An 18,214-nucleotide genomic window follows, 5' to 3' on the forward strand; every position below is an offset into this window, starting at 1 on the left:
GGAGCAGTCTGTGGCACCCGTGTGTCCAAATCGGGAAGGCCTTGCTCCTTGATTGAACTATTAGAGTGCAAGTAATTTGATTAATTCCATGGCCACCGGTATCGCCGCCGTTGAGCGTTTGTATCTCACCTGGCGCACTGCGAGTTTGTAGACGGATTTGCTCTCTTGTGTTGCCATGTGTACCAAATCGTATAAGAGATGGCCACCCACAGTGAATAATAATAATGTAAGCAAAGCAATCCAACTCAACCAGCCTCCCCTCCGTACTGCGTCTACCTTTTTAACTCTGATCAGTCTATAAACGTTGCAAGCAATAAGCGATATGTGATGAAAATAATGCAAGTTTTTAGTATATCAATTATATTTAAATTAAAAAAAAAAATGAACTCGATTTCTAATAAGGCTGATGTTATAAAAAAATAACCAAAAAGTATATAACAGGCTTCTAATCGAATTGAAATTGTTCCCATTCTTTGATGGCTACTCTTTTAAGTTTAATTTATATTCAAGATCATTAATATTAAATCATCATTAGAATTTTTTAAGAAAAAATATTATTCAAATAAAAAAATCATTTTGTTATTTTTATTTAAACATCAAATAATTATATAAATCTAATATAATATGAACATTTTGTATTTAATTTCAAATTGTAAGATTTCATGTTCACCCTTTTTCGTTTATTGGTCTTAACAAGTGTGGCAGTCTATGATTAGCTCAACAAATTGTAAGATTCCATTTGATCGTTTTTTTCTTTCTTCCTTAACGGCGTGTATATTTAATAAAGGTACTTACTCGCTAAACGCTGTGTTTGCTCTGCATGAGATTTTGCCATAAAACTGAAATGATAATAGTGGCCCAAATGTAAGGCCCAGCGTCAATCACGCTGATTTAATAACACGCTGCCGATCTCGTCTCGTGTACCGGCAAAAGCAGCAAACTGGCTGCGAATTTGAAATTGCAGACAAGACTGTGCGCAAATAAATTATAGGAGTTGATTGCATCGCGCTTTAAGCTAATTGTCGGGAGATCTCTAAGAGGAATCAATCATTGTGCGCACAAAAAAAGGCCGAGAGCACGGAAACCAGGATGTTTTATTGGCAGAGTATAAATTATTTGATTTATATCTGTCAGTCTATTATACCGTCTTTTTCGCTGATATCCTTAGCAGATAAATATTTTTCGGCGATATAATGAGGAATTTCACGATTGATGTTGTTTTGGCGAGGGAATGCGAATAATTGACAAAAATTGCATTGCGGTATAAACCAATTAGCGCTATCTTGATATGTCGTTTTCCTGGAATAGAACCAATTTGTTATTTTCAAGATTGGAAGGTTGATTTTTCTTGACACGTTTGAATTTACCGGTTTTAAAAATTTGAAATAAACTAACGATTGCATTATTTTCTGATTTCAGTGGTTGCAGGAGACCTACAACAATTTCCAAAGGGATATCACGTGGCAGTCGTTCAGCGTCTGTGACGTGGCTTTTGACAACGTCAACAACTTTTTGGTGACGCCCTTCATCCAGCGCGGCACCGCAAATCGACTCTATGTGGAGATTAAATTTTCCATCCGCGACTGTAAGGGCTTTCCGAACAGGGCTCGTTCGTGCAAGGAGACCTTCAGTCTGTTGTACTACGAATTTGACGTGGCCGCTAGCAAGCCTCAGCCAAGCCTAGATGACTACAAGATGGTCGGCAAAATTGCTGCCAGGGAAGGCAACAGCCACGGCACCGACGCCATCATCAACACTGAAATCAGGTCCATCCCTGTTTCCAAGAACGGCGTCTACTTCGCCTTCAGAGACCAGGGTGGCTGCATCTCCCTTCTTGCATTCAAGGTAATTTTCAAGTTTCTGAATGGATAAGAATTTTTATTCAAAATGAAATATTTTTTTAAGATTTTCAAGTTTTATAAGCACTGGTGGATTTTGTTGCTTTTTTATTCGTTTTCTGAGGAAAAACATATCCTACTCCAAATGTTTTACTGAAGCATGCAGGCTGGGAAATTATTTTGACAAGAATATGCACGCATAAGTAATTTTAAATTTTCGAAAAAAAAAATCAATGTCAAGTTACTATTTTAAACGAAATATTTTTAACAAAAAAATAACTTTTTAAAACATTATTTAAAAATAAGTTTGCATTATAACAACCTTCTCAGTTGCAAAAAATTTATTTTACAAAGTATTTATAAATTTTTATTTTCAGGTCTACTACCACACCTGTCCGGAGGTTTCCGTCAACTTTGCCAAATTCCCTGCAACCCCCACAAGTCGCGAGGCCACGCAGGTTGAGCAAGCCAAGGGTGTGTGCGTGGCCAACTCGCAGTTCATCGACCTCAACTCGGCTGCATCTGGCAATTCAATGAGCAACACGACCGCCGCTGCCACAGGACCTACCTATCTGTGCACAGGTGACGGAAAATGGTTCCTGGCCACCGGATTCTGCAAGTGCAAAGCTGGCTTCGAACCCGACTTCCAACAGCAAAAGTGCATTGGTGAGTTTATTTTTATTTTAAATAACTTGGGCTTACATTATTCCATTAGAAACAAATAAGATTTCACACACAAAAACATAATATTTAAAAAAAAAATTTTTTGAAAGAAAAATAGATTTTTGACTAAAAAAAAAAATGCAAAATTTACAAAAAAAAAATCTTCTTTCGGGCTTTCTGAATTTCATTTACTTTCAAATTGACCGTTAAGAATCGGAAATCAGTAGTGATCTGATTATGATTTTGACTACGCCGCACTTGATACCCCTGTAGTTTGGTTAACGCCATTAACTTCATCCCTCTTAAGCTTGACTAGTACTTGTGCGGCTTCTCGCTTAGACTGTCAGACAGACTGGTTTCCCCTGTGTACGCTCGAGCTGCCTGGCTCTCTAACAAACCATCAAAATATTTTCGGTGGCAGTGGGTGGTTTTGGTGGTGCTGCTGCTTATTTGCACACTGAATATTTACTTGTTTCGCCCAAAGCGCTCACAGGCACGTGGCAGGAACCCACCGCGTCCATCAATCGACACTTCAATGACGCCCGAACGAGGCCTATGGAAATATTAATGAAAAAAAAAACGAAATACTTCCAATTATATATAAATTTAACTTTTTATGCCAGGAATTGCACAAAATGAGATTATAATTTAATTTGCAACCTTAAATATTTATGAAGATTTTTTTTTCATTAAAATATTAGATTCTATCAAATGCTAAAAAGATACACACTCACAATAAAATTATAATTCAATAATTGGCTTGCATTAAATTAGATATCTACGTTAAAATTTTTAATTAAATTAATAAAAACTCCTTCTTGTTTTTTAACGATTTCGCTTTTTTCTCCAAGTCATTTACTCAGAATTTTCGTTTGTATTTGTTTACATGCCGATTCGTTTTGCAAACCAGTCAAAATCGTCATAAATAGCCAACTAACTGTTTACACGTTTTTTACAAGACAAAACATCACGAGTTTCTAAAAAGAGGAAGCAAGGCGTGACCGGAACAATAATACGTTTTGCACAAGGTTGAGCTCGGACGCTCTGCTTTTAGAAAAAAATCCCCAACGGCCCTCTGATGCAATAATTCCACTTTTAGGACGAGCATTATTTTATTTTATGCAAACTTTCGCGCGCGGCATCCGAGTTTAATCGATGAAAATTCGAGACGAAAATCTGCTTCCTCATTTTTTTGGGAAGGGGAAGGAACATAATCGTGACGGGAGATTGGAAACAAAACAAGTGATGATTGTGAGCGCGGCCGTGTGTGTGCGCAAAGGCAATCAAAGAGCATGTCCCGTTGTCTAAATGGCGTTCTCCTCTTTCGTATTCGATCCAATAATAATTTACGATACCGAAAATCAAACCTGCCGGTAATAACAAGCCGAGCTGCGCCGCGGCCGTTTTTATCGCATCCTCCAAATCTCGTTTTGGCAAATATGCCTTTGTTCCGAACAGATGTTCCCCGAAAACTTTATTAATGGCAGCCCTCTATGATATTTACGATGACAATATTTCCTCGGGCTTCTATCTCAATTTGTTCCAATACCGCCCAGATTAAATCTGCTCTGCTGCTCGCGTTAATGAAAAGATACTTTTTCTTGCCATAAATATTTCTAAAAAAAATTAATCCTTTGTCCAAAAGTGTGTAATTCTGCAGCTTCAATTAATGCCAAAGTTTCATCAGTATGCTCGGGCAAAAAACTAATCATTTAAACCGAGCCTTTTTATACATTTTAATTTATTATGGAAATCAGCTCGGAGCTTTTTTCTCTCATTTGAGGAGTGGTTTTCTGATGAGAGAGAGAGACCGGGCCGCGAGCATACCTCGACGATTATAATATTCTGGTTAGCCTTGCCTAATTAAAAATTGAACTCGTGTATATAAGTCTGTCGTTTTTCCTTCTCCGTCAGCGAAGGGCACGTATAAAGTCTTCGTTAAAAGAGTATTATGCAAATTTCCCTGCTCCTTTTTAATTTTCATACGGCAAACTTTCCGAGCACAGGGGGAAATAAAGGCAATGTAAAGTAAGCTTGTTAATCAGTGAAAAAATGCTGTTCGCTTTTCTCCGTTTTGTAGCATTCTGTCATCAGCAGCGGAGCGAAAGAGCATAATATTAAAAATTCCACCGCCAACTTTTTATTCTCTACACAAAACCTTTTTTTTATATTCCAAGTCGGCAGCTAGCAAAAGTTTTTTCGTGAAATAATACTATTCACAAAGCAAAGGAGTCAAGTACCCTGCCTGAGCGCCTCATACATTTTGTTTTTCGAGTTTCTCGGAAGGAATTTTATTTGCCTCGTTCTTGACAAAAGCACTCGCATGAATGAGCGCCCGAATTAGTAGCTCGCTCCAGTCAACTTTTTCTTCCAGCGGAGACACGGCATCTCTGAATGGGTCTCGTAAAATTTGCATAACTGTTCTCATTAGTCAGTGCATTCCTGCGCACAATAACAATGCCCTCTGCTAAGCAGATAAGAAATACCGACAGCCAGTTTTTGAACAAAGTTCTCGGTTCAAAGAAAAGCTAAACAAATAATGGTGCCTGTCAAAGAGATTCCAGCGAGTTTGAAGAAAATTAATTTTGCAAAAATCAACAATTTTTCGTTCTTTTTTTTTTTCAAATTATTTTTGGGAGACTAGAAAAAAAATTACAACCTGCTTGGGGGTGATGTTTCAGCTTGTCAACCCGGCACGTACAAAGCAGACACCGACAAAGTGAGTTGCTCACCGTGTCCGGAACACAGCACGGCCAACAAGGAGGGACAGAGGGAGTGCAAGTGCAACCCTGGCTATCACAGATTGCCCAACGACCCCAAGTCTATGCCATGCACCCGTAAGTGTTTCTGCATCCTGCACGCTGCTTTTGCTTTACTTTTTTTCCTGCTTCACTTCACAATTCTGTTGACAAACCTTTACTGACTGACTACATAATTAACCAAACAATGTGTACAATTAGTGTCTTGAAGCCAATTTAAACAAAGTAAAAATATTTCCTGAAAATATTGCCAAATTTTAGGTGAAAAAAGTTTACTGTTTCTCATCGGTCCCATTGAAAATTATCAAACTATTTCCAGAATTAAAAAATTTCATATTACGTTCGCTTTTTTGTAATTTTCGAGTTATTCAGTTAGGAATATTACTCAGAGTTTAGCAACTCGAAGTCTTCTTAGACAGTGACTCATGTAGACTTGCATGAATATAATTGTTCTTTTTGTCTGATCTGCTAATCAAGTATGTAAACACAGTCCAATTTTCACTTTCCTGCTCGTCGTCGAACAATCGCATAAAGAGCAGCCGTGTGTTTGCGTTAATTATTCACCGCATAATCCATTGTGCGTCTGGTGCGCATTAGGCTAATCAGGCGCGCTCTTTTTGTCTTAAACCAATTAGACCGGCCGACTTCCTCCTCCTCTCTTTATTCTCCTTTGTATTTTTCGCTGCATAATGGAGATGTCAAGCATTGTTCTGGCCCCGGGAACAAGTAAATTGCCTAAAACAATTCTTTTTTTCCCTTCCTCCCCGTTCGTTCGTACGTTCGTTTGAACCAGAGTGTGCACACACTCGTCGCCTTTTCACCGAGAGCGGCTGGTTTTCCTAGCCCCTCTTTTCATATATATCCTTTCATTATATAATCCGTTTGCGAATTTCTATTTAATTGCACTCGATTTTCACCAGCGTCAAAACAAAACAACCAAGTTGATTTCTCATTCCACAGCAGAGATTCGAATTCAAAGTCAACAAAATAATATATATATTTCCTTCTCTCCCTTTGTCTCGTCAGGCGCCGGGATAATTTAATTTTCATAATTGAAATGTGATGATGACGAAATACTAATTACAGCTCGCGAAATGGCAGCGAAACGAATTTTCAGAGGGGAAAGACTTTCTGTCCTCTCTTTTTACTTTTGCGTCGAGTGCGATGACGTTGGGGAAAACGATGGATGGTTTTTCCACAGCCGTGCGCGAGAAAGAGAGACGGAAAGTCTTTTAAGAGAATTAAGCAGTGCTGTAACGCCAGCACGTCCTCGACAAAATTTTGTGCAGGAGACAAAATTCGTTTAAGACTTTGTGCCTGCCCGGCCCTATTGCTCCTTTTCTCTCTCCGAGATATACTCTCTATAATATTGTAGAGTTTTCTTGTTCCTCCGCCGACGTCTTGCCCCTCTCTCGCTTGCATACTCTCTCGCAGAAGATTCATTTTCCACACGAGTGCTCGCAGTGCAAATAACCCTATTACCAGCAAGACCTACAGTCTCTTTTATAATGGCTACATTTTTTCAGCCCACCAAACTTCTCCGTCGCGGCTGTTGATGGAAAAAAAATCGAAAGCCTCGGCTAAGCAGTTTTTGCAAAGTGATTTCAACTTTGCAAACTTGCCCGCTTCTTGCAAAATATTCTCTAGAACTTGGATATAAAGAAGGCTTTCATCTTTTATCGGTGGAAAATTAATTTTACTTAATAGCATTAATTAGTATTTAATATAGGTGTAACATTTAGATAAAGTTTTCTGTTTTCTTTCTTTTTTTTTTTTTTCAATTTTATGCCTGACATATGAAAATTCTTATAAATCCCCGTTGCTTTTAAAAATAATTCGATTTGCATTTTGGCAACGTACCAGGACTTTTTGTTATTTCGTTTTTCATAGCGATGCGAATTCCGTTATCGATATATCGGGCGGTGAAATTTACGGCACGGATTACACGCTTCTCATCTTTTGAGCCGAGGTGTCAATTCGTCGCCAGAGTGTCCTGACCAGTACAACTCACTCGCTTTGCGCATATAAAAATTTATAATCCTGTAAGTTTTTATGTTACATGGTCTTGAAACATCTACACACAAATATGACACGCCCATGCGGTCTCCAAAATATATATTTATTGTCATAGTGAAGGAGCTGAACAAATCGAGTCCCCATGCGAGCGACGTCTCTCTTTGCAATTTTTCCCTTCACATTTTACATATACACACGCGTATAATGTAGCACGCGGATAAATTTGCCCAGCCGCTTCATTACTTTGGGTTTTTATTCGTCTCCCTTTAAATACACAACGACTACCCACATTGATTCCCATCCTATATTTGGCTATCCATGTAATCTCATCAGACACTTTATGCTAATTCTTTTTTAACTAATCCTTGAGGTTTATAATATATCGCTGCGAACAAAAATGCTAAACCAACTCAGATATGGAAATAAAGTAAATTTTAAACTTTTTATTATTCTTTTCAAATTCTTCCTTAAAGAATTTTACTCGTGCCTTCATAATTTCGATCCTCTGTGACACATCCCCTTGCTGCAACATTGTAAGGTGTGGGCGCGAGAATTCATTTCGCGACTTCTTCTTGCCCCCACACCTGTGTAATAATTTCGTTTCTTATTATGGAAGGGGTCCTTCTAGGTTTTGTATGATTCTTTTTTTGTGCAGAACAATGCGCAGCGCGACTTCTCCTTTTCTTCGTGCCCATGTAATTGTGACGTCATTCCATTTAATCTGAAGAAGCCAAAATGTTTTGTATAACACCAAGGAGTTTTTCTTTTGTTCAAGAAATTTTTCGTACCCTCTCACACTCGTTTTTCTTCACCTTTTTTTGTTATTCCAAAACATGTCACATAATATTATTCTGGAAACCTTACCTTTCTTTCCAACTAAATATAAGGTCACTGCCACGTGCTGGAATTTAACAACGCAAAGAAAAATTATTCCATTATTGCCAGAGTTCTGAGCTTTATTCCATTTTGTCTGAAGTGGCAAACAAAGGAAATACAAGAGAAAAAGGCACTTGCAAGACTTCCAATCTGCTCACATTAGATTTGAGCAGACTGTCTGCAGACGCTGCCGAACAGAGGCAGGGGAATTTAATGCAGTCTGCTATATAACATAAGTGCATGACGATCTCGTAGGCTTGTATGAATATTATTAACCGAGTGCGGCTGTGATTGTATGTGTGCTTGGATTTTTCATTTTGAATCGTAAAATCCAGCCGTACACACACGGAAAGAGCGAGATGCAAAAGGCACGCTTTGTTGGAGAGTTTTTACATGCCAATTAAAACGGAATATCTTAAAATACTACCGCACATAAATGTTCTTCCCGGCCGACACATAAATAAAATTAAATACATATCCACGGCATGAGAGAATCGCTGGCTCGACTTGCGCACTTGAAAAAGCAAGTCTTAAGTAAATTAAATTTAAAATAAATATGGATTCGAATTGTTCTTTTATGCTAAACAAATAAAATATTTATATTAATTTTCCATTAAAAATTTAATTTATTGGTACTGCATGATTTTTTATCAAATTTTTGCTTTTAGAGATTAATAAATATTATATATACCATTAAAAAATTTATGTGTTCTCTTCATCTTTGCGAAATATTTCTAAATGCCAATTTATAGTTATGGAGCTGCTAAAGCGCTTGATTTATGTTCTGTGTTCCACTATTCCTAGTCTCTGTGGATTGGTAATTAAAATGGCACATAATATTCATCCCTCTCTATGTATGTTCACAGAACCACCAACGGCGCCGCAGAACCTGACAGTAATATTCGTGGATCAGTCAACCGTCAGCCTGGCCTGGGAGCCGCCGTTTTTCCTAGGTGGACGCGGCGACACTGTGTACCGAGTCGTCTGCGACGCCTGTGGTCTCGGGGTCTCATACAACCCCAGCTCGGTGAGTCCGCTTTCCGCTCATTGCCTTGGACCGCTCAACTGTGGTTCCCCCATAAAATCAATAATTAATCCCACCATTATGCTCCCGTGAATTATGCATGACTGTTAAATCGATCCTCTCTCATGAGTGGCACTCGCAGTCCAATTGTTATTCAATTGAATTCAATAATTGCCAGCAATGTTGAAAATTGTTTATTTATTCAGTTTGATTGATATCTTATTGATTCAAATATTTCCTATGACAAAGAGTAATAAAAATAATTGCCACTAAAGAAAAAAAATTGCAAAGCATTCAATGCTAATTTTAAATATAAATGTTATAAAAGTTTCACAAAATTTATATAAATTGTTAAGGTAACAAATAATTTTAAGGTATAAAAAGAATTAAAACGATAAATTTAGAAGCTAATTACTAACATTATAAGTAGTTGGAAAATCTAAATCTATTTAAATTGATTTAAATTTTTTTATTACCAAAAATAGTGGATTTTTATAAGAGATATTTTTTTGTATAATAAATTTATATTGTTTTCATTTGAGGAAAACACTTAGGCAGCTGGATCTCATTAGTGCAAATTGAGGTGCTAGACTAATTGGCTGTGACCCTCCCATTGCAGGAAACTTTCAACGAGACGCGCGTTACGATATCTGGATTAAACCCCGTCACCACGTATCGCTTCCAAATTTTCTCCGAGAACGGCGTCACCGTACAATCGGGCGAGAAGGATTACGCAGACATCAGAGTCACAACAGAAGCCTCTGTGCCGTCATCAGTCGCTAATGTCAGAGCCACTGGTGTCAAGTCAACCGAGGTCTCATTAGCATGGGACGCACCTGAGGATGATCTGGCAGACATCGAAATGTTCGAGGTGAGCCCAATCAATTTGCATTTAGATTAGTCCGACTTGCAAATCGCGCTCTGTGAAAATTATTTCGCTTGCCCGTTTCTACAAAGTTCATTTTTTTTCTGTCGCGTTTCAGGTGCGCTATTTTATTAGGGGAGAGGCCAACAACAACGCTTCGGTGCAGAGCGTTGTCACTTCGGATACGGCAATTCCTTTCACAAACCTCAGGCAGAGGACGGAATATGGCTTCCAAGTCAGAGCGAAAACTACGCACGGTTGGGGAGAGTTCAGCCCGCCCGTCTTCAAGACCACTGGACAGGTTTTGGGCACCCGTAAGTTTCTAATCAAACGTGACTGACCCGTTTTCATACTAAAACGATAAAATCAAAATTAGCCTACGTCGGAGAGGAGGATAACGTACAAATGCGGATTCTTGCCGGCGCAATTGTGGGAACCGTCGTGGTCGTCGTCCTTGTCATAGTGCTGGTCGTTCTCTTCTTCAAGAGGTACATAACCGATTCGGGCTATTTTTTTAGGGTTGGCTAATAATTCGCGTCTAATTTTAGCCGAGGTTCCGACGACTGCAACAAAAAGCAGCCGAGCGATTGCGACACTTTGGAGTACAGAAACGGCGAAGGTAAGCATCTTAACACAAGAGCTTAAGGACTTTTTATCTCAATGGCTATTTAATGCATCTTGAAGACCCGTTACTAACCAGCAGTACTTTTTCTCTCTCAGTAATTTTGCTACTTCTTGTTGATATAGCCCTGCAGTACTTTAATAACCCGGCAATTTTGGTTGGCAGAAAACTATTTATGGGCTACCAGCTATAATGCCTAGACCTCTTTTTTTATGCAACACCTAAAGTGGATTTTTTCTCCACGCAAAACGCAATCGGAAGTTGAAACCAGATAATTTTGAAAAAATAAAATCCCCAGGATTAATTTTCGGCTTATCTATCTCAAAACTGATTTCAACTAAATGAAACAAAAAACCCTCAAAGCATTTCAATCCTCTGATCCTAATCAAATGTATGAACTAACCATGAGTGTTTCCCCTTATTTGCTCCCTCAAAAGGATTAGTTGTCACCTACAGTAAGTTGGTTCTGTAAAAATTTAAAAACAAATTCAATCGTTTTTTGCAAGTCTGGAATGTGTATGGCAAATTCAAACGTGCATGCATATACCTGAAATGAACCTTTCAATAATTTTTAGAAAAAAAAAAGTAATGCATCTCTAGAAATTTTCATTTCTCTCGGAAAGATTCCATTTTCAAATCTTGAAATTTTCAAAATTTTTATTTTGACTTGATTTTTTATTTGCTTGTTGTTTGTGACCCCGTTACAGTGCACTGCAATTTGGACAGCCCTCCAATTGTTACCACCCATACAAACGGCAGTAAGTATTGCGCCCCTTTCTTTTTTTTAGTATTACAATCCGTACAAATCATTCTCACCCTGCTTTTGCTTCATGGTCATTAGTCGAGCTTATTTGTGAGTAGTTTGTAAATCGCTTTTCATTCACGCAGTTGGCTTAAATTGAATGAATCGTCCATTTTATATGTCAATATACTATTTTGGCTCAGATTCGAGTTTTTAGACCACAATTTTGGCTAATGCTTTTGGTCACCACTTTGATATAATTCACGCTAGAAATTTTTATATTTTACTATTTATTATTATTAATTAAAAGCTTCAAAATTATTCACCCCTCCGTTAGTGTGATTCTCTAATCAGAATAAAAATTCATTCAATGGTCGCTTTGTGCTTTCTGACATGAGACAACTTGAATTAACAGTGACAACTCCACTTTTCACCCAAGTCGGCGCCTCCCGCACTTACATCGACCCCCACACCTACGAAGACCCGAACCAGGCCGTCCGCGAGTTTGCCCGCGAGATCGACGCCTCGTGCATCACCATCGAGGCCATCATTGGCGGCGGCGAGTTCGGCGACGTCTGCAGAGGGAAACTGCGTCTGGCCGGTCGCGCCGAGTCGGACGTGGCTATCAAGACTCTCAAACCAGGCAGCTCGGACAAGGCGCGCATGGACTTCCTGACAGAAGCAAGCATCATGGGCCAGTTTGAGCACCCGAACGTCATATTCCTGCAGGGTGTGGTCACCAAATCAAACCCTGTGATGATCATCACCGAGTACATGGAGAACGGTTCCCTGGACACATTTTTAAGAGTAAACTTTTTTTTATTTTACATAAATTTAATTAATAAAGAATATTAAAATTCATAATTTTATAAGCAGAATTTTCTCAATAATTTTTTATAAATTTTAATTTTTAATAAATATAATTTATAAAAGTTTTTTAAATAAAATTAAATTTTAAATATTAATTTTTTAACATTTTTTTACATATTACTGTACCTGTATGTTAGGATTTATGATATGATTTAATCTAGATATTAATTAATCAATGGATTGCGGGGGTCAAATTTTGTTTTTAATAATTGCCAATGAATAAATTATACGAAATGACTCTTAAAGTCAATCATAATTTTCATCATGTGCGGTAGTAGTCAATTTTATTGAATTTTGTAAAATTGTTCAAATTATTATTTGTAAGCGTGAGTTCGTTATGAAACCTCCTGGTAAATCGATTGTTTTTTAGACATACTTGATTCCCAATTTAAAGAGTACAATTTTATTTTATCTATTTTTAGGCAAACGACGGTCAATTCCAAGTCCTGCAACTGGCAGGTATGCTCCGTGGGATTGCTGCTGGAATGCAGTACTTGTCCGAAATGAACTACGTTCACCGAGACTTAGCTGCCCGCAACGTTTTGGTCAACGCGCAGCTGGTTTGCAAAATTGCCGACTTTGGTCTGAGCCGGGAAATCGAGAGCACCACTGAAGGAGCTTATACGACTAGGGTAAGTTCAAAATTAATTCAAAGGTGACAATTTTAAAGTGAAAATTTCAGGGTGGAAAAATTCCTGTGCGGTGGACGGCCCCAGAGGCAATCGCCTTCCGGAAATTCACCTCCGCGTCCGACGTTTGGAGCTTCGGCATTGTGTGTTGGGAGGTCATGTCATATGGAGAGCGGCCATACTGGAACTGGAGTAACCAGGACGTCATCAAGTCCATTGAGAAGGGTTATAGGTAATTTGTAGTTATTCAATAAAAAGGACAACAATTTATTTTGGATTTATATTTTAGACTCCCTGCTCCGATGGACTGTCCTGAGGCTGTGTATCAGCTTATGTTAGACTGCTGGCAAAAGGAGCGAACCCACAGACCAACATTTGCCTCCATTGTCAAAACGCTGGACAAACTCATCCGCTGTCCAGACACCCTTCGCAAGATTGCACAAAATAGGTATGCACACGCTTTCGCTTTTGTTTAAAACTTTTTATTTTTTTACTCAAAGTCATCTCGTTGCTGTGTCTATGTAAAGTTAGAGGAATATATTATATTAGTTGTGATTTGTTTTTGAGATAGCCTTTGAAAATCGTGGCATAGACACTACTTCTCATTTAAAAAGTTTCTGCTTATAAGGGCAGCAAGTTTTTTGTTCAGTTTTTGCACAGAACTTTCCACGAAGGCTCGGAGATTTTGATGACATCTTCTTGCTCTTCTTAAGCATGGGATAAATTACATTATGCATTATTTACCTTATTTAATGAACATCACAACATGTTTCCATAATTTTGTACATTTCTAAAAATTAAAATCAAAGTAATTTTCATATAATTGAGTGAAATAACATTTTGGAAGGGTTATCTTAAGACCAAATTTTGATGATAATCGCCTTATCGGGTTGTTGTTGGTTGTGTGTACGCAGGAGGCAGCCTCCCCACAATCCTTATTACGTCCCTGCAATGTTAAGGCAACCACAGTGGGTCACGTTTAACCAGCTTGGATAAATCTCCTCTCTGTCGAGCTTAAATGTTGAATTGATTGGTGGTGGTGGTTTTAATAAAGTTCAAAGGTAGAGTATTTCAGTTCCACCCACCTTGTAACTAAGTAAGAGTAGAGCATTCACTCAAGATCATGAATATTACATATTTTTTGAACGGGGTATCTGTGATATATTCAAATGTAACTCGAAAGCTTTTTTGAGACAACAGTAGTTGTGATTTTGAGTGAATTTTCTCGATTAAATGTCAAACTGCCTCTTGGTAAAAAATTAATCAAAGTAATTAATTGAACGATTTAATTGAGTTAATACCACAAAGCACTGTAATTTTTTATACATATAAATAACATAAAACAAAATACCTTCTCAAATTAAAATCACAAAACCTGCATGCCGAGTCAATAAAATTTTGCTTTTCAGTGTTTTGTTTCTCGCTCACAAACACAGCACGCTGTTTGCTTTTGTAAATAATAATCCGTCTAAAAAAGCTCAAAAAGTAGTGTCTTTCGCAAAGACCATCGATTGAGTAGGCGATTTATTTTTCGCAGAACCGCCAACCCTTTGGCCGCGGACGCCCCCGACATGACCCAGTTCACCAGTGTGGAAGAGTGGTTATCCTCGATAAAAATGGCGCGCTACATGGACAATTTCCAGAGGGCTGGTATTTGCAGTATGGACGCAGTGGTGCGATTGACAGTGAAAGAACTGACCGCGTTGGGCATCACCCTAGTGGGTCACCAGAAGAAAATTATGAACAGTGTGCAAGCGATGCGAGCGCAAATTTCAGCCAACCTCTCCGAAGGCTTCCTCGTCTAGTGTGCAAAAATTAACAGAAATGAAGCAGAGGCGCGATTTGTTTCTCTCGTAAATATTTGAAATGGTTCCTGATCTAAGCATTATATAGAGGACTATCATAAAAAATAATTCAACATCTGAATTAAAAACAAGTGAACGGCAACTGTGTGGCGAAGAGACTCGACTTCGTGGAGGCGCAGAGAATGTGATGACGAAAGGTGTACATAGTATTGAGAAGAGAGACTCTCGGAAAGCTGCATCTGCTATTTTTGAATGTGACCGTGAATCTTTCGGTAGGAAAGAAGGACTCAAATATTGATTATCCGCTGTTCAATAATTCATGGTGGTTCAAATATGTATTGCTTTTTAGTCAGTCGGGCGTTTTCGACAAACATTCCTCCCCGACGGGGGACGGATTTAAGTATATTTGCAGCGACTTCATTAGGTTTATCACTTTGTTGATTTGTGTAAATTAATTGATTCTTCCGCTCGAAAGACTACCCCAATGCGAAATTTCGAATTCAAATCACCAAACTGCCAACGAGAAGATTTTATTTGCATGGGAACAATAATAATAATATTATATTATATGTAATCTGTAATTACAACGAGGACATTTCAAACCCACAACTTAATTGTGAATTTAAACGGTCCTCGTTATTGATCATTTTGAGCGTCGCGTAATTAATTAACTCTACACCATTTTCTTAGCATGGACTCTAGGGTGTATTTTTTAAATAGATTCGATCTGATTTCCCAAAGACTTTTTGCAAATAAAATGGAGATTTTAATTTTTAGCGTTCGTATGCGCGCCCTCCCTTTTGTCAAAAAGGTGTCAAATCACTCGAGACCCGTCCCTACTTTAATATAAATAGCGAGGGTGTGTGACTGCAAAATCAAATTCTCAAAAGTAATGTCCATGCCTGCGTGAACTTAAATAAATGTGCTGAGCAAGTGCTTCTATCGTTTTTCTGCTGACATATCAATGTTTTTGTGTACAAGTTTCGATTGCACACTACTTTTCACGTGCATCCATATATATGTGTTGAATGAGTTGCGCAAGTGAGGAAAACAGACTACCATGCCAGCCATTCGAACATTACAAGTTTTTACCTGATTCCTCTCTTTTTTTTAAATACTTTGCCATCTCTTTTATTTGCAACGACTAAAGCTTAATGTAATTTTATCGCTTTTTTATACTTTTCAAGTGGCCAATATTTGAACATTTGACGCACCGAACAAACTCAATACGAAAAAAATACACACATACATTTGTACAGTTATACAGTAGCATACTACTTTACGTTTATAAACTTGCAACCGAGCTAATAATTATGTATAATTGAGCATCAAAGAGACGTGCGGAGAAGAAAGAACCCTCTTAATGCATATAAGGTTACTGCCGCCACTATTTAAAAGAATATTATAATATTTATATTAAAAGAAAACCCAGACGACCCGTGCATTTGAGAAAATAAATCCATTCACTCTTTGATAGGGATACTTATAAATGTCAAGTGTTACGACATCTCATAAATATTGCGTGTATTGATTACAACAGCTATTTGCAATGTGATAAAAGCTCTATACTTTTTATTGAGAAAAAGCTGCAAAAAGATATGCATCAGGGTTATTTTTGACAACAGTGAAACGAAAGAGGACTTCTTGCAATTCTAACCACATAACTTGATACACGTTACGAGATTTAAGTAAAATTAAAAACAAAATGCTGTAAATTTCCCGCTTTATGATGTTATACGTGTGCAATTCTGCGGCCAGGGGAGATGCACCGAGAGGAACTTTCGACTTAAAATCATTCAGCCCAAAGGAACGAAATCTTTGGCGTTGGGTTAGTGATTTTTAAGTTCCTCGGAGCATCTCTTTTCGGTCGTGAAAAATTACTTTGCAGTCACAAAATGAGACAAAAGTTTGAGCGAATGACAAGTTTCTCGCTGGATTTCACCGAGAATGCAAATTATTATAATCTTAATTGACAGGAAAAAAAACACACACACTACATATTTATAAACATTCCTTTGTTTGACAGCGCAATTTTGATTTTCTCAACGGTATCAACAGGTTCCTAACTGAAATAATCAAGACATTGACACAAACCTTGGTTGCATTTTTCTATAATTTACAGCGAGTTCTACTTTTTCACTACTTTTTTTACAGGATACAATAACTCACTAAATAATTCTGCATTTCTGAAACAAGATTAAATCAGATTCTTATACTGTCAAGTCTCTTGATTAGCCTCTACTGCTGCCATATTAATGTAACTGCATAAAATGACACGTCCGTAAAGAATTATAACAAAGCAAAACACTGGGTTAATTTTTATACCGAACTACAACCAATTAACATCAAATTGTGCTCGCGTTTGTACATTTTCAATTACAGGCAAATACATACACGTTTTTCTCTCTCAATTTCTTCCGCGGATATGATTTCCAAGGTTAGTGTTTCGAAGCGAGTTACAGATAAATGATTAAAAATAACCGTTCAATAAGATTCTGGAGAAACGAGCTTTTGAGTATATAAGTAAGATGATGAGTTAGATAATTATTTCAAATGGTGAATATAAGTATATATACTTGCTTATCGAAACGAAAAATTAATTTCTTTGCTGTTGTGAACAATTTGAATGATGCATTTAATTAAATTTTTGTAAAAAGAACAAGAAAATCCTCAATCGACTCGGCCGCAGTTTGGCCGGTCGATTATAAAAGATGCAATAGCCCACTGCACTGATGTTCCTTTTAAATAATAATGAAAATGATTAGGTGTTACAATATCGACGATACGGAAAAAATTATATTCTTCAGCAAAGCAATTAATTTTATTTTTGTCGCCCGGGCTGCCCAAACTGTCGGGGCAGTGTTTGGAACAGGCCTATACAAAGACAAGCAATAATCAGCGTTTTTATGACGAAAGAGAAATCGCGAACTAAGTGTGGAGAGGAGAAATAAATAAAATAAATGGTCTCGTGTTATTTGAGAATTGAAACAAAAGTAATGAAAAGCAAATCAAATCTACTTGTTAATGTATTCGGCAATTGTTTAGTTAATCTTCATTTTTTTAGTAAAAATCGACGATTAACCAGGATGGCAAATTTGGAATCTTCTCTTTGATCTGTGATTTATGTAAAAAGTATTGATTAAAATATTGAAAGCGAAAATTTTTGTTATGACGCGCAGGAGATTGTATTTTAAATTATTTATTTCATTTTGAACGATGGAATGTATCTGCATGTTTTAAGAGGAAAAGAAACGGAAATTATCGAAGATTTTAGGAAGAAAAAAAAACAAACGAAACTGATTATTTGTATAACACATTTGATTGAGGCATAATGAGCGAGCAGAGAAAAAGTTAAGGATCATGTTTTTTATGCATTAGTTGATGTAAAATATGTATGATATTTGTAAAGATGACAAAAACAAAAATGCATTGGTTTGTATGTGATGAAACTAAGCTGTTGAATTTTATTTACCACAAAACCTCTAATAGAATTAACAAATTTATA

General features: G+C 37.4%; 1 protein-coding gene across 3 annotated transcripts in view; it reads left to right on the plus strand.

The window, feature by feature from the left end:
• Nucleotides 1-18,162, plus strand: part of LOC132202997 (ephrin type-A receptor 4-A) — a 127,202-nt gene extending 109,040 nt beyond the window's left edge. The window contains exons 4-17 of one of the 3 annotated variants that reach the window (XM_059630402.1): nucleotides 1,420-1,845; nucleotides 2,216-2,504; nucleotides 5,183-5,338; nucleotides 9,019-9,179; nucleotides 9,796-10,047; nucleotides 10,160-10,355; nucleotides 10,418-10,529; nucleotides 10,590-10,660; nucleotides 11,371-11,421; nucleotides 11,821-12,212; nucleotides 12,698-12,907; nucleotides 12,958-13,136; nucleotides 13,194-13,352; nucleotides 14,442-18,162. In XM_059630402.1, coding sequence (XP_059486385.1) covers nucleotides 1,420-1,845; nucleotides 2,216-2,504; nucleotides 5,183-5,338; nucleotides 9,019-9,179; nucleotides 9,796-10,047; nucleotides 10,160-10,355; nucleotides 10,418-10,529; nucleotides 10,590-10,660; nucleotides 11,371-11,421; nucleotides 11,821-12,212; nucleotides 12,698-12,907; nucleotides 12,958-13,136; nucleotides 13,194-13,352; nucleotides 14,442-14,709 — 2,922 coding nt within the window. In that variant the 3' untranslated portion in view covers nucleotides 14,710-18,162. The remainder of the gene's footprint in view (nucleotides 1-1,419; nucleotides 1,846-2,215; nucleotides 2,505-5,182; nucleotides 5,339-9,018; nucleotides 9,180-9,795; nucleotides 10,048-10,159; nucleotides 10,356-10,417; nucleotides 10,530-10,589; nucleotides 10,661-11,370; nucleotides 11,422-11,820; nucleotides 12,213-12,697; nucleotides 12,908-12,957; nucleotides 13,137-13,193; nucleotides 13,353-14,441) is intronic. The other 2 variants (XM_059630403.1, XM_059630404.1) reach the window with 2 other exon arrangements.
• Nucleotides 18,163-18,214: the final 52 nt, after the last annotated feature.

The sequence above is a fragment of the Neocloeon triangulifer genome, unplaced genomic scaffold (assembly GCF_031216515.1).
Source record: "Neocloeon triangulifer isolate White Clay Creek 2 clone unplaced genomic scaffold, ASM3121651v1 ptg000017l, whole genome shotgun sequence".
In the NCBI taxonomy this organism is placed as follows: Eukaryota; Metazoa; Arthropoda; class Insecta; order Ephemeroptera; family Baetidae; genus Neocloeon; species Neocloeon triangulifer.